The sequence below is a fragment of the Chrysemys picta genome, chromosome 4 (genome assembly GCF_011386835.1).
Source record: "Chrysemys picta bellii isolate R12L10 chromosome 4, ASM1138683v2, whole genome shotgun sequence".
Classification (NCBI taxonomy): Eukaryota; Metazoa; Chordata; order Testudines; family Emydidae; genus Chrysemys; species Chrysemys picta.
This window is the reverse complement of record NC_088794.1, coordinates 1,262,606-1,275,466: the sequence shown is the minus strand read 5'-3', so window position 1 is coordinate 1,275,466 and position 12,861 is coordinate 1,262,606. Positions and strand designations below refer to the sequence as shown.

The window sequence follows — 12,861 nt, the reverse complement described above, 5'->3', positions numbered from 1 at the left end:
TGGCTGCTGGACCCCTGACAGGCTGGCGCCCGGGGCTGGCAGCGGCAGGAGCAGGAGGAGATGCTGCCCGAGCTGGCCCCGGTGCCCGATCCCGGTGCCAGCCCCTGCCCACAGCGGTGCCCAATGACGCCCCCCTGGGGCAGCGGTGGGAGGTGCAGGCCCAGCAGGTGCCCATGCTCTGCCCCGGCCCCACCTCTGGCTGCTTGTCAGTGCCCCGGAGCCGCCCTCTCCAAGCGGGAGGAGCGTGCACCTGCTGACCATGCCATGGGACCTGTGCTGACCTCTGACCTCACCCCCTGCTGCCCCTGCCCCCCAATCCAGCATCTCCGAAACTCATCAAATCACCTGTGTGTGTGTGTGGGGGGGGTGCACAGGTAATACTCCCTGTGCTTTGAATTCAGTGGTTAAGGGGGGGGGGCAATGGGGGCTGGGAACACAGGGCATGGGGGGCACAGGGGCCTCAGATGTCGGGGGATCTGTTGGCACTGGGAAGGGGGAGTTGGGAGACCGGGGGGTGATTACCAGGTGGGAGAGTGGGAGGCTGCTCCAACGGATGATGCCAACCCCCTTTGCCCCATGGCTACCAGGGAGAGGCCAGGCTAGGAGGGGTTAAGGAGCTGTCACGTGGGGGGGGGGGCAGAACCACGTGCCTCCCCGCCCCCGGAGATGCGGAAGCAAAACCCTGGGCAGGGCCAGCTGCACCCCAGTGTGAGTGCTGTAGGCCCGGATTCGAACCCAGCTCTGGGAGAGGAGGGGGGCTGGGGGGTTAGAGCGGGGGGCTCAGGGCCAGGGCTCCTGGGTTCTCTCCCTGGTTCGGGGAGGAGGGGATCCAGCAGTGAGTGCTGGGAGCTAGGACTCCTGGGTTCTCTCCCTAGCTTGGGGAGGAGGGGATCCAGTGGTGAGTGCCGGGAGCCAGGACTCCTGGGTTCTAACTCTGGCTCGGGGTGGGGGTCTGGGAGCCAGGACTCCTGGGTTCTCTGCTCACAGTCCCCGCTTTGCCCCCCAGCCTGGGATGGACGTGGGTGCCTATCTCTCCCGGATCGGGTACCAGGGCCCGACAGAGCCCACCCTGGAGACGCTGCGGGGGCTGCACCGTTGCCACCTGTTCTCGGTGCCCTTTGAGAGCCTGAGCATGCACTGTGGGGAGCCCATCACCCTGGCGCTGCCCCTGCTCTACGACAAGATCGTCCGGCGGCGCCGTGGCGGCTTCTGTTACGAGAACAACGGGCTCTTCCAGTGGCTGCTGCGGGCGCTGGGTTTCTGTGTCGTGGGGCTGGCCGGCCGCGTCCGGAACCGCTTCACCGGGCGCCTCGGGCCACCCTGCGACCACCTGGTGCTGCTGGCCCGGCTGGGGGGCCAGCGCTTCCTGTGCGACGTGGGCTTCGGGGACGGCTTCCTGGAGCCCCTGTGGCTGGAGCCGGGCCTGGAGCAGCCGCAGGAGGGCGGCACCTTCCGGCTGGGCCTGGCGGGGGGCGTCTGGGCGCTGGAGCGGCTGCGGGCGCCGGGCGAGGAGGGGCAGATGCTCTACACCTTCACGCTGGAGGAGCGGGAGCTGGGAGACTTCGCCGCCATGTGCTGCTACCACCAACAGGCCCCCAGCTCCATCTTCGCCTGCAAGTCCTTCTGCAGCCTGCCCCAGCCGGGCGGTGGCCGCCTCACCTACATGGGCTGGCGCCTCATCGCCACGCGGGGCGGGGAGCGCACGGAGACCCCCCTGCAGCCCCACGAGATCCCCGCCCTGCTGCAGCGCACCTTCGGGGCCCAGCTGAGCGGGACCCTGGTGCCCAAGGACCAGGAGATACAGCCGCCCCCCGAGGGGGAGGAGATGGGGCCAGCTCCCCCCCACTGAATGAAGGAGCTCCGAGAAATGAGGTGGAGGGACCCAGAAACACCCCTGGGTGCCCGGCTCAGAGCTGCCGGGAGGGTGAGCTGTAAAACAGGCCGGCCAGGGCAGAAACCTGGCTGGGGGGAGCTGCTGGGCCCAAAGGGAAGAACGGGGCGGGGGGGGGGGGGGGGGGCTGGGAGCCAGGACTCCTGGCTTCTGTCCCCAGCTCTGGGTGGGGAGCAGGGTCTAGGGGGTTGGGGCAGAGCTGGGGCCCAGGACTCCTGGGTTCCATGGCTGGCTGGGACACAGACTCTGTGTGATCCCGGGTGGGTCCATCCCTGCTGTGTATTGAGCGTGTGAGCTCTGTGGGTGCAGGGCCTGTCTCACGCTGAGCTGCGATGGGGCCCTGAACCCTGGGAGCAGGGATCGGCGTGATGCCAGTCGCTCTGGCCCCACAGCTGCGTCCGCCCACCCCCTCCCCACAAGTAAAGGGCAAGAGGCTCAGGCCCGACAGCTGGGTTCATTTATTTATTTATTTCATAAAAGCAGCTTCGCCCCCCTCAGTGCTGGGGATAAATGCCCCTAAAGTCCCCTATTTACAGAACAGGCCTGCAGGGCTGGGGCTGGGTCTAGGCCTCGCTGACATGATGGGCAGGCTCTGGGCCATGCCTAGGTGCAGGGGGTGGGGGCAGGGCCGTGCCCAGCTGCTGCAGGGGGTAGGAATGGGGATCCCCCCAGGCTCAGGGACAGCAGCAGCCGGCTCCCTGGCCAGCTGTGGGGAGGCATCCCGCGGGGGGGGGGGGGGGGGGTGGGGGGGGCGGAAGGGAGGGGGGGGGGGGAAGGGGGCGCTAGACCCAGGCCTCCATTGGGCTCCATGCCCAGCTATGCAGGGGTGGGGGCATCCCGGGGGGGCTAGGCCCAGGCCTCCATCGGGCTCCATGCCCAGCTATGCAGGGGTGGGGGCATCCTGTGGGGAGGGGGGTAGGGGGGCACTAGGCCCAGGCCTCCATCGGGCTCCATGCCCACTTATGCAGGGGCGGGGGCATCCCGGGGGGGCTAGGCCCAGGCCTCCATCGGGCTCCATGCCCACCTATGCAGGGGCGGGGGCATCCCGGGGGGGCTAGGCCCAGGCCTCCATCGGGCTCCATGCCCAGCTATGCAGGGGCGGGGGCATCCCGCGGGGAGGGGGGGCACTAGGCCCAGGCCTCCATCGGGCTCCATGCCCAGCTATGCAGGGGTGGGGGCATCCTGTGGGGAGGGGGGCAGTGGGGCACTAGGCCCAGGCCTCTATCGGGCTCCATGCCCACCTATGCAGGGGCGGGGGCATCCCGGGGGGGCTAGGCCCAGGCCTCCATCAGGCTCCATGCCCAGCTATGCAGGGGCGGGGGCATCCCGCGGGGAGGGGGGGCACTAGGCCCAGGCCTCCATCGGGCTCCCTGCCCAGCTATGCAGGGGCGGGGGCATCCCGGGGGGGCTAGGCCCAGGCCTCAATGACGTCGTCGGGCTCCATGCCCAGCTGCTCGGGCGTGCGGGTCCCCGCCAGGCGCTGCCCGTCGAAGAAGAAGCGGAGCTGGTGGCCACCCAGCCCCATGGCCTCCTGGTAGCGCTCCATCAGCCGGTGCAGCGGCTCCGCCTTGCCGGGGGTGGGGGGTTAGCGGGGTGGGGGCACACGCCGCAGACATGCCTGGGAGGGGGCACTACAGGGACTGCCCCAGCATCCCTCCCAAAGCAGCCCCAGGAGGAGAGGGGCCTGCCCCAGACTAGCCCCCCTCCCGCGACTGCCCCAGCCCCCCCTCAGCCAACAGCCCCTTCCCCCCCGAGGCTGTGACAACCCCCTCCTCCCCCCCTCTGCAAACAGCACCTCACAGCCCCCTGGCATGGCCCCTCCCCCTGTAGGTGCCCCCCCAGATGGTCCCCCCCCCCGTAGGCTCCCCCCTTACCCTGGGCACGTTGAGTGTGAGCTGTGAGTCCTTCTCCTGGCCTCGCACGGTCAGACGTAGCTCCCCAGGGCCCGGCCCGGCCCCCGGCTCTCCCCCGCCCTGCGGCTCCCCAGCTGCCATGTCCACCACGCAATCTGCAGGGGACAGACGGAGATAGAGAGCGCGGGGGCGGGCAGCTGGGGGCGCTGCACTGATCACTCCTGTTACCCCAGTCCCGGGTTGGGGGACCCCCACTGATGTCAGACCCCCCGCCCCCAGCCCAGGGGGCACAGCATGCACTTCGGGGCCAGTAACCCAATTTCCGCTACTGGCCGCGGACTCGTCAGCTGGCCGCCATGGAGCGGGAGAGAGGCCTGGTGCGTGGGGCCACCATGAGCCTCCAGTGGGAGGCGGCTAAGGGGGAGGCAAGGGGACCCCAGGACGGCTCAGGCGGGTGCAGCAGAGATGCTGTCGGGACAGCTCCGCTGGAAAGCCGTGTGCAGCATTGGGCGCCCCCAGAACACAGAAATGTGGGGCGGGAAGGGACCTTGACGGGTTACCGTGCCCAGCCCCTGGCCAGCCAAACCTGGGCCGGCCTTGACAGCTCTTTGTCCAACCTGTTCTTCGACACCTCCCGTGCGGGGGACTCCCCAACCTCCCTCAGCCTGTTCCAGGCCGAGCTCCCCCTCTTACAGTTAGACACTGGTTCCTAATATTCGACCTAAGTCTCCCTGGCCATGGACGGAGCCCATCACTGCCTGTCCTGCCTCCAGCGAACACGGAGAATAACTGATCCCTGTGACGAACGGGGAATTTTCTGTAGCATCTGTAGGAGTCTCACGCCTGCCTCGGTTTCCCCTATACTTTGCACGGCTACCCAGTGCCAGGGGAGGACTAAGTTTGCTCTCAAGGCAGTCTAAGACACAGGGTATGCGCATCACCGCCCTGGCTGGTGGAAGAACAGTCATTAGGGAACTGGCTGAAACCGCCCCAGATCAGCAGTGGGCCAGAGAGCTGATGGCAGCGCTCCTGAGGGGCAAGGTGGACGCTGGGGGCTCTCACCCGGGAACAGACTCAGGAAGGAAGTCAGAGAGCGAGTGAGCGAGAGACAGCCTGCCCCAAGGGGCTTCCCACAGCCTGGCGGGGCTCTGGGCTGGGCAGAACGGACTGGGCTGTAACCTGCACCCCTCTGCGCTACCCTAAGGGCTCCCTGTGCCGTGGCCAGCTAACTAACACACCCGACTGCACGCCAGCGCTATGGGGCTGTCCCTGCCACGCTGGGCGAGGGGCACCGTCCCGGCAGCATGGGCACGTCTCTGCCAGGGTCTGGCTCAGGGGGACTCGCTGGGCAGAGCTCACGGGGGAAGCAGGAGGCTGCAGCCCAGAGGTTCAGTCCAAGGCGGTGAGGCCCCAGGGGGTCTGGCACATGGACGGGATTTCCCGGGACTCCGATACCAGCCCCCGCTAGAGCTGACCCCTGCTCTCAGGGTCCCTCCGGCTGCCGGGCTCTAAACTCACCCAGGTTTTAACCTTCCTCGGGTCAGGGTTTCAGACCCCGGCTCTGGACTCTCCCCTTTGTCCCCACTTGGCTAACGCCCGGTGCCCAGAGCTGCCCCCGGCATTCCAGCTGGGCCTGCCCAGCGCACGTGGGACAGCTCCCGCCCGTGTCTCACATACAGCGCTGCTGCTCACCCCCCCAGCCGAGAGCCGCCTGTCCCACGACCGCGGCCCGTCCGCGCCTGCCCCAATCTGCCCACAGACCCTGCACCTGTGCCAAGAGAAGCCCCCTGCCCCTCACTCACCGATGATGTCGGCCACGCCCAGGCCCAGGCCCAGGGGGGTGCTGCCGGGGGGCAGCTCTGTGTCTCGCAGCAGCAGCAGGATCTGCTCCGGCCGGACCTGCAGCCTCTCGGCCATGTGCTCCACCACCGCCTGCAGGGGCTGTGACTGCGCCGGGGGAGGGGACAGTCAGGGAGGGACAGGGGGACAGCCCGGCTCAGCCTGGCAGCCTGCTGGGCTGTTCGGGGCCAGCGTGAGCCAGGCAGCAGGGCTGGCACGGCCGGTGCCAATCGCCTGGTACATTCGCCACCGAGTGACTCCAGCTGGGCCCATACAGTCCCTGGGCCATTTCCGAGAGATCTAGTGTCGGGCAGTTCCGCCGCCCCCTGCAATCAGTCTTAATCCCACCCCGTCCTCCCAGCTCTACACTGGAGGGGTGAACCAGCCCCTTGACACCCTTCCTCCACCTGGCCGCTGTCCTGCCCCGGCACCTCCCATGCCCTACCCACACCCGCCTGAGCGGTGCGCTCTGATCTGCGCTCTGCCTTCCCCGAGATCCTCCACCCCGCAAGGGCATGGCCAGGGTCTGCACGCTGGGGCAGGGGCTAGCTCAGAGCCCGGCTGTGGGGGCAGGGTTGGAGATACAGTGTCTGCGGGGGGGAAAGGTTTTGGGGCTGGGCGGTGGCATGGGGGATATATACAGCCTGCACAGGGGCCCGGCACACATTGAGGGGATGGGGGGCTCACTCTCCAGCCACATGGGGATGTGGAAAAGCTGAGAGGTGGGAGTGCAGGGGTGGGTCACTCACCATCTCCATGGCGACGCGGTGGATCTCGGCCCGGCACCGCACCTTGAGCTGCAGCTGCCGGGGCGCGGGGGACGGGGGCGGCTCCACCAGGATCACGTCGTCCTCGGGCAGCTCCTCCCGCAGGCTGCGCTGAGCGGCCGAGAGCCACGTGCTGAGACCCCGCAGCTGGCGTGCCACCTCCCTAGGGGGCAGGGCCGTCAGACCCCCACAGACCCCTGTGCCCCACAGACCCCACACACACCTCCCTGGGGGGCAGGGCCGTCAGACCCCCACAGACCCCTGTGCCCCACAGACCCCACACACACCCCTCCCTGGGGGGCAGGGCCGTCAGACCCCCACAGATCCCTGTGCCCCACAGACCCCACACACACACCTCCCTGGGGGGCAGGGCCGTCAGACCCCCACAGACCCCTGTGCCCCACAGACCCCCCCCCACACCTCCCTGGGGGGCAGGGCCGTCAGACCCCCCAGACCTCCCACACACACACTTCCCTGGGGGGCAGGGCCGTCAGACCCCCACAGACCCCTGTGCCCCACAGACCCCCCCCCCACCTCCCTGGGGGGCAGGGCCGTCAGACCCCCCAGACCTCCCACACACACACCTCCCTGGGGTCAGGTACCATCAGACCCCTGACAGACTCCCCCCATTCCCCACCTCCAGAGACTCCCCAGACAGATCCCCCCCAGAGACCCTCCCCGCTCTCTACAAGAGAGGTGCCCCCCAGAGAACCTGTCCCTCAATTCCCCAACTCCTGACGGGGCAGAGATTCCAGCAGAGACCCCCACACCCAGCCTCAACACCCCCCCCACATCCGGGCAGCTACTCACCGTCGGGTCCGGCCCCTCTGCCGGCGTGTGGGCTGTGGTGGGGGAGGGGGAGAGGGAGACTCGTCCCGGACCCTGAGAGAGAGTGTGAGCAAGCGAGCGCGCAGGGGGTGAGATGGGGGCTGTTGTGAAGGGGGCCTGGGAAGCTGTGCCCCATAAGTGACCCCCCCCCCCCGCAGGGGACAGACCCCAAAGCCAGAGGCCACAGAGCCTGAGCCATGCCCCTATCTCCCCTTTACAGCCCTACCCCCATGGTAACCCTGCCCCCACCCATTAGAGCCCTCCCCCCATATACCCCCATGGTAACCCTGCCCCCACCCCGATCCCCCCACCTCCCATTGGAGTCCTGTCCCCTCCCCCCATACACCCCCCACGGTAACCCTGCCGCAGTCCTTCCCCCCCACCTACGTTCTCACTGCCCCCTGCTGCTGCAGCTCCTCCTCCGGCCAGTCAGTGCAGGGGCCCTGGGGGAGGCGTGGGGCGTGAGGCCGCTCCGGCCGGGGGGGCGTGACAGGGCCAATCTCATCGACGTCCAGATCCGCCCCTGGGGGGGGGGGGGGAGGGGAGACAGCAGCTGTGATGGCCAGGCAGGGGGCACCTCTCCCCACAGCTGCCCCCCAAAGACAATAAACCCCCATCCAGTGCACGTACCCCGACCCCCCCAAACACATCCAGCACACAGCCACACATTAACGGAACTGGCTCCGGATATTGCCAGCCCAACACCAAGGATTGCAACGACTCTGTAAACTCGGGGGTCGTACCCTATGACTGGAGAGCTGCTAATCTAGCTCCTGTTTTTAAGAAAGGGAAAAAAACGTGATCCGGGAAACTCCAGGCCTGCTAGTTTGACCTCAATTGTACGCAAGGACTTGGAACCAATTTTGAAAGAGGAAGTTGTTAAGGACATGGGGTGAACGGTAACTGGGATAAACTACAAGCGGGTTTTACAAGAGGTGGATCCTGCCAGACCGCCCTGAGCTCCTTCTTTGAGGAGAGAGCTGATGTTTTAGACCAAGGAAGTGCAGTGGATCCAATCTACCCGGATGTCCGGAAGGGTTTGGATCCAGTTGCACATGGGAAACTATTCGTTACATTGGAGAAGAGGGGGATTGTTAGGAGAACTGGAAGGTGGGTAAGAACTGGTTAAAGGGGAGACTGCAACCAGCCCTATTGAAAGGTGACCTGTCAGGCTGAAGGGAGGTTACTAGTGGAATTCCTCAAGGATCGGTCTTGGGACCAACCTTATTTAACATTTTTATTACACCTGTCGATTAATTGCAGTTAACTCACTCAATTAACTCAAAAAATGTCATCGCGATTAATCACAGTTTTAATCGCACTGTTAAACAATAGAATACCAATTGAAATGTATTAAATATTTTGGATGTTTTTCTACATTTTCCTATATATTGTATTCTGTATTGTAATTGAAATCAAGGTGTACAGTTTTTTTTATAAATGTTTGCATTGTAAAAATGACAAACAAAAGAAAGAGTATTTTTCAGTTCCCCTCATACAAGTCCTGTAGTGCAATCTCTTTGTCGTGAAAGTGCAACTTAAACAAACGTAGATTGTTATATAATTGCATTCAAAAAAACAAAACAATGTAAAACTTCAGAGCCTACAGGTCCATTCAGCCTCCTCCTTGTTCAGCCAATCGCTAAATATAAACCAACTTGTTTCTCTTCATTTACAGGAGATGCTGCTGCCTGCTTCTTGTTTACAATGGCACCAGAAAGTGAGAACAGGTGTTCTCATGGCACTTTTGTAGCCGGCTTGCAAGGTATTTACATATAGGTATTTTTTAATTGTGATTAATTTTTTTAATCGCTTGACAGCCCTCGTTTTTATTACTGAGCTTGGCACAAACAGTGGATGCATGCTAATAAAATTTGGGGATGATACAAAGTGGGGAGGCGTTGCCAATATGGAGAAGGCCCGGAATATCCTACAAGAAGATCTGGATGATTTTGTAATCTGAAGTAACAGAAACGGGATGATATTTAATAGTGCAAAGTGCACTGAGGGACCAACAACAAGAAGTCTTGCTCTAAGCTGGGGACTTCTCAGTTGGAAGTGACAGAGGAGGAGAAAGACCTCGGTGTATTGGCTGATCACAGGCGGACTAGGAGCCGCCAATGTGATGTGGCCATGAAAAAGGAGAACAGCCCTGGGGTGCATCAGGCGAGGTATTTCCAGTGGAGAAAGGGATGCGTCAGTACCATTATACGAGGCACTGGTGAGACTCATCTGGAGTACTGTATAAGAACGGCCAGACTGGGTCAGACCAAAGGTCCATCTAGCCCAGTATCCTGTCCTCTGACAGCGGCCAATGCCAGGTGCCCCAGAGGGAATGAACAGAACAGGGAATCAAGTGATCCATCCCCTGTCGCCCATTCCCAGCTTCTGGCAAAGATGTTCTGGTCTCTCATTTGTAAGGAAGATGAATTCAAACTGGAACCGGTGCAGAGAAGAGCTGCTAGGATGATCCGAGGAATGGAAAACTTCCCTCATGAGAGGGGACTCAAAGAGCTTGGCCTGTTTAGCCTGACCAGACGCAGGCTGAGGGGAGATAGGATCGCCCTATATAAATACATCAGAGGGATACATACCAGTGAGGGAGAGGAGTTATTTAAGTTAAGCGCCAATGTGGACCCAGAACATATGGCTATAAACTGGCCATTAACAAGTTTAGGCTTGAAATTAGAGGACGGTTTCTAACCATCAGAGGAGTGAAGTTCTGGAACAGCCTCCCAAGGGGAGCAGTGGGGAAACCCCCCAACTAGCTTCACGCCCAAGCTTGATAAGTGTGTGGAGGGGCTGGTATGACAGGACTGCCTACAATGGCGTGCGACTGCCCGTAGCAAAAATCCCCAGCGGCCAGAGACGGGACACTAGATGGGGAGGTTCTGAGTTACTACAGAGAATTCTTTCCCGGGTACCTGCCTGGTGGGTCTTGCCCACACGCTCAGGGCTAACTGATCGCTGTATTTGGGGTTGGGAAGGAATTTTTCCCCGAGGTCAGACTGGCCGAGACCCGGGGGGGTGGGGGGGGGGTTCACCTTCCTCTGCAGTGTGGGACACGGGTCACTCACAGGCTAGAACTAGTGTCAGTGGTGGAGTCTCTGTAACTTTAACCCATGATGTGAGGACGTCAGTGACTCAGCCGGAGGGAGATTCTGTGGTCTGTGATCAGATCGGGGGGGTTTCTCAGACTTTAAGGGCACAGGAGGCCATCAAACATCACCACCCCTGTGGGGACTCCAACCACAGCCCGGCCAGACACAGCCCCCCAGATGTATCCCTGCTGCCTCCTCCCACTCCCCCACAGCACATACATAGCCCCCACCTCCCCAAGGCCAAACCCCCCTACTCCCGCCCAGCCCTAGCACCCCCTTACCTCCCTGCCACTGCAGGGCGGGCACCTCCTGGCGCAGCTCCGCGGGGCACAGTTGGAAGCTGCTGTTCACCTGGAGAGGAAGGGGGCATGTTACCCACAGGGCCCTGCTGCACGGGCACCCCCATGGGGGCACGAGCCTCAGGATGGGCACAAGAGGGATGAGCATGGCCGGAGGGGGGGGGGGAGGGGGCTGGGAGCCCGGACTCCTGGGTTCTATCCCCGGCTCCAGGAGTGGAGAGGGGTCTGGTGGTTAGTGCTGGGGGAGAGGGGGTGCTCGGATGCCTGGGTCCCTGTTACCTTGTTCGAGTAGACAGGCACAGCGGGGATCTCGGTGCTGCACAGGACACGCCGGCGCTTGGGGCGCGGCTGCCCCGCTGCCCCCCTCGGGGGTCTCACAAGCTCCCCCTCACTGTCACTGCTGCTGCTGCCCCCCACGTATATTGGGGGTGGGGCAGGGCCAACCTGGATGGGGATGGGAGAGCCAGGGTTAGGGGGCAGGACTCCTAGGTTCTACCCTCGGATTCTCCCACCTGCCCAGCGGCCCCCTCGATCCTGCGCCAAGACAGGGGCTAGGGAGGAGCAGACCCCAAGCCCCCTCACCCACTGCCCCCCAGAGACCCCCCACAACCCCACCCCTTTGCCCAGAGACCCCCCACTGCCCCTCCTGCCCCCAGAGACCCCCCCCTGCCCAGAGACCCCCCCCCACAGCCTCGCTCCCCAGAGACCCCCACTGCCCCTCCTGCCCCCAGAGACCCCCCACCCCTGCCCAGAGACCCCCCCACAGCCTCGCTCCCCAGAGACCCCCACTACCCCTCCTGCCCCCCAGAGACCCCCACAACTCGACCCCCCACAGCCCCTCCTGCCCCCCAGAGACCCCCCACAGCCCCACTCCACTGACTAGCCCCCAGCCCCACCCAGAGACCCTCGCCACTCACCTGCTCCGCCATGGCGCGGGCTCCCAGGTCGCTCCCACCCATTGGCTTAGACCTTCCCACTCAGCCCCGCCCCTGCCCTGCCATTGGCCACGGCTCCGGAGGTTCGGTGACGCCAGACCAGGCGGCTCCGCCTCCCGCGGCGCAGGGGGCGCTGGGAGTTGTAGTTCCTAGGTGCGGTGGGGCTCGGCTCCACCCACCCCCCCGAGGCACAGGGGCCGCTGGGAGTTGTAGTTCCCAGGTGGGGCTGGGGGCTCGGCTCCACCCCCTGAAGCACAGGGGCCGCTGGGAGTTGTAGTTCTCACATGGGGCTGGGGGGCTCGGCCCGGCGGCTGGGAGACTCGGGTGAACCACAGGAAACCCCGAGCAAGCCTGGCACGCCAGCACCGGCACCGCCTCGCCGTAAAGCGGGAGGATTGTCGCGCCAATGCCAGTGTCCGCACAGAGGCGCCAACATCGTCAGCGTCGAGGCCCCGGTGATCCAGCCCCCGCTGAGGTGCAGCAGGCACCGTGCGCCCAACGTCCACCCAGCAGAACAACCTCCGTGCGCCCAACGCCCCAAAGGAGAAAGGAAACGGGGAGGCCCAAAGAAAGGAAAGACAACGGTCACGCAGCCATCACGGGCCAACCCCGTCTTCCAACACCACCTGCCACGTCGGCCAACGAGTTCGAGGGTCAGACTCCTAAGGACCCATGAAAAATAAACCCTGTGAAAGCGATCGGCTTCGACCTCAAGGGAGCACCGGTGACGGGCTCCCAGCCTGTGTGACGAAACACTGCCCTTCGCTTTAAACCTTCTGCCTGTTACTGTCATTGGGTGACCCCTCGTTTTGTGTTATGAGGAGGAGTAAACAACACTTCCTTATCCACTTTCTCCACACCAGTCAGGGTTTTACAGACCTCTATCGTATCCCACCTTAGTCATCTCTTTTCCAAGCTGAACAGTCCCAGTCTTATTAATCTCTCCTCACATGGCAGCCGTTCCATGCCCCTAATCATTTCTATTCCCTTTTCTGTACCTTTTCCAATTCCAATCTGTTTTGAGATGGGGCGACCACATCTGCACGCAGTATTCAAGGTGTGGACATACCGTGGATTTATATAGAGGCAACCTGATATTTTCTGTCTCACTCTCCCTTTCCTAGTGATTCCCAGCATTCTGCTCATTTTGTGACGGCCGCTGCGCACTGAGCAGATGTTTTCACAGAACTGTCCCCAGTGACTCCCAGACTCTCTCTCGAGTGGTACCAGGTGGCTTCGGCCCCATTGGGATAGCAGGTGGCTGCAGGCCTCACAAAACAATAGTCCCATGGATGATCATTGAGGTTTGCAAACAGGCAAAGTAAGAAGAATGCTGCTTGCGAATGCC

The 12,861-nt window shown here is 63.2% G+C and overlaps 2 protein-coding genes across 3 annotated transcripts; one reads left to right on the top strand and one right to left on the bottom strand.

Moving 5' to 3' along the window:
- Positions 1-529: 529 nt before the first annotated feature.
- Positions 530-12,769, top strand: LOC101947861 (arylamine N-acetyltransferase 2-like). 2 transcript variants are annotated; one of them, XR_010600327.1, is made up of 4 exons: positions 530-708; positions 1,007-1,924; positions 8,857-8,943; positions 12,638-12,769. XR_010600327.1 is itself a non-coding variant. In XM_005293838.3 (2 exons), the coding sequence occupies exons 1-2, from the start codon at positions 667-669 to the stop codon at positions 1,847-1,849; spliced, it is 885 nt and encodes a 294-aa protein (XP_005293895.3). In that variant the 5' UTR covers positions 530-666; the 3' UTR covers positions 1,850-2,195. The 2 variants fall into 2 exon arrangements, 1 of the variants encoding a protein (XP_005293895.3); XM_005293838.3 differs by lacking the exons at positions 8,857-8,943; positions 12,638-12,769 and having other exon boundaries at positions 1,007-2,195.
- On the bottom strand, positions 2,341-12,643 carry NFATC2IP (nuclear factor of activated T cells 2 interacting protein). Its single transcript, XM_065591048.1, has 9 exons — positions 11,496-12,643; positions 10,858-11,022; positions 10,561-10,630; positions 7,566-7,701; positions 7,161-7,232; positions 6,333-6,513; positions 5,547-5,691; positions 3,766-3,899; positions 2,341-3,458 (listed from the first exon to the last, which is right to left on the bottom strand). The coding sequence occupies exons 1-9, from the start codon at positions 11,535-11,537 to the stop codon at positions 3,300-3,302; spliced, it is 1,104 nt and encodes a 367-aa protein (XP_065447120.1). The 5' UTR covers positions 11,538-12,643; the 3' UTR covers positions 2,341-3,299.
- Positions 12,770-12,861: the final 92 nt, after the last annotated feature.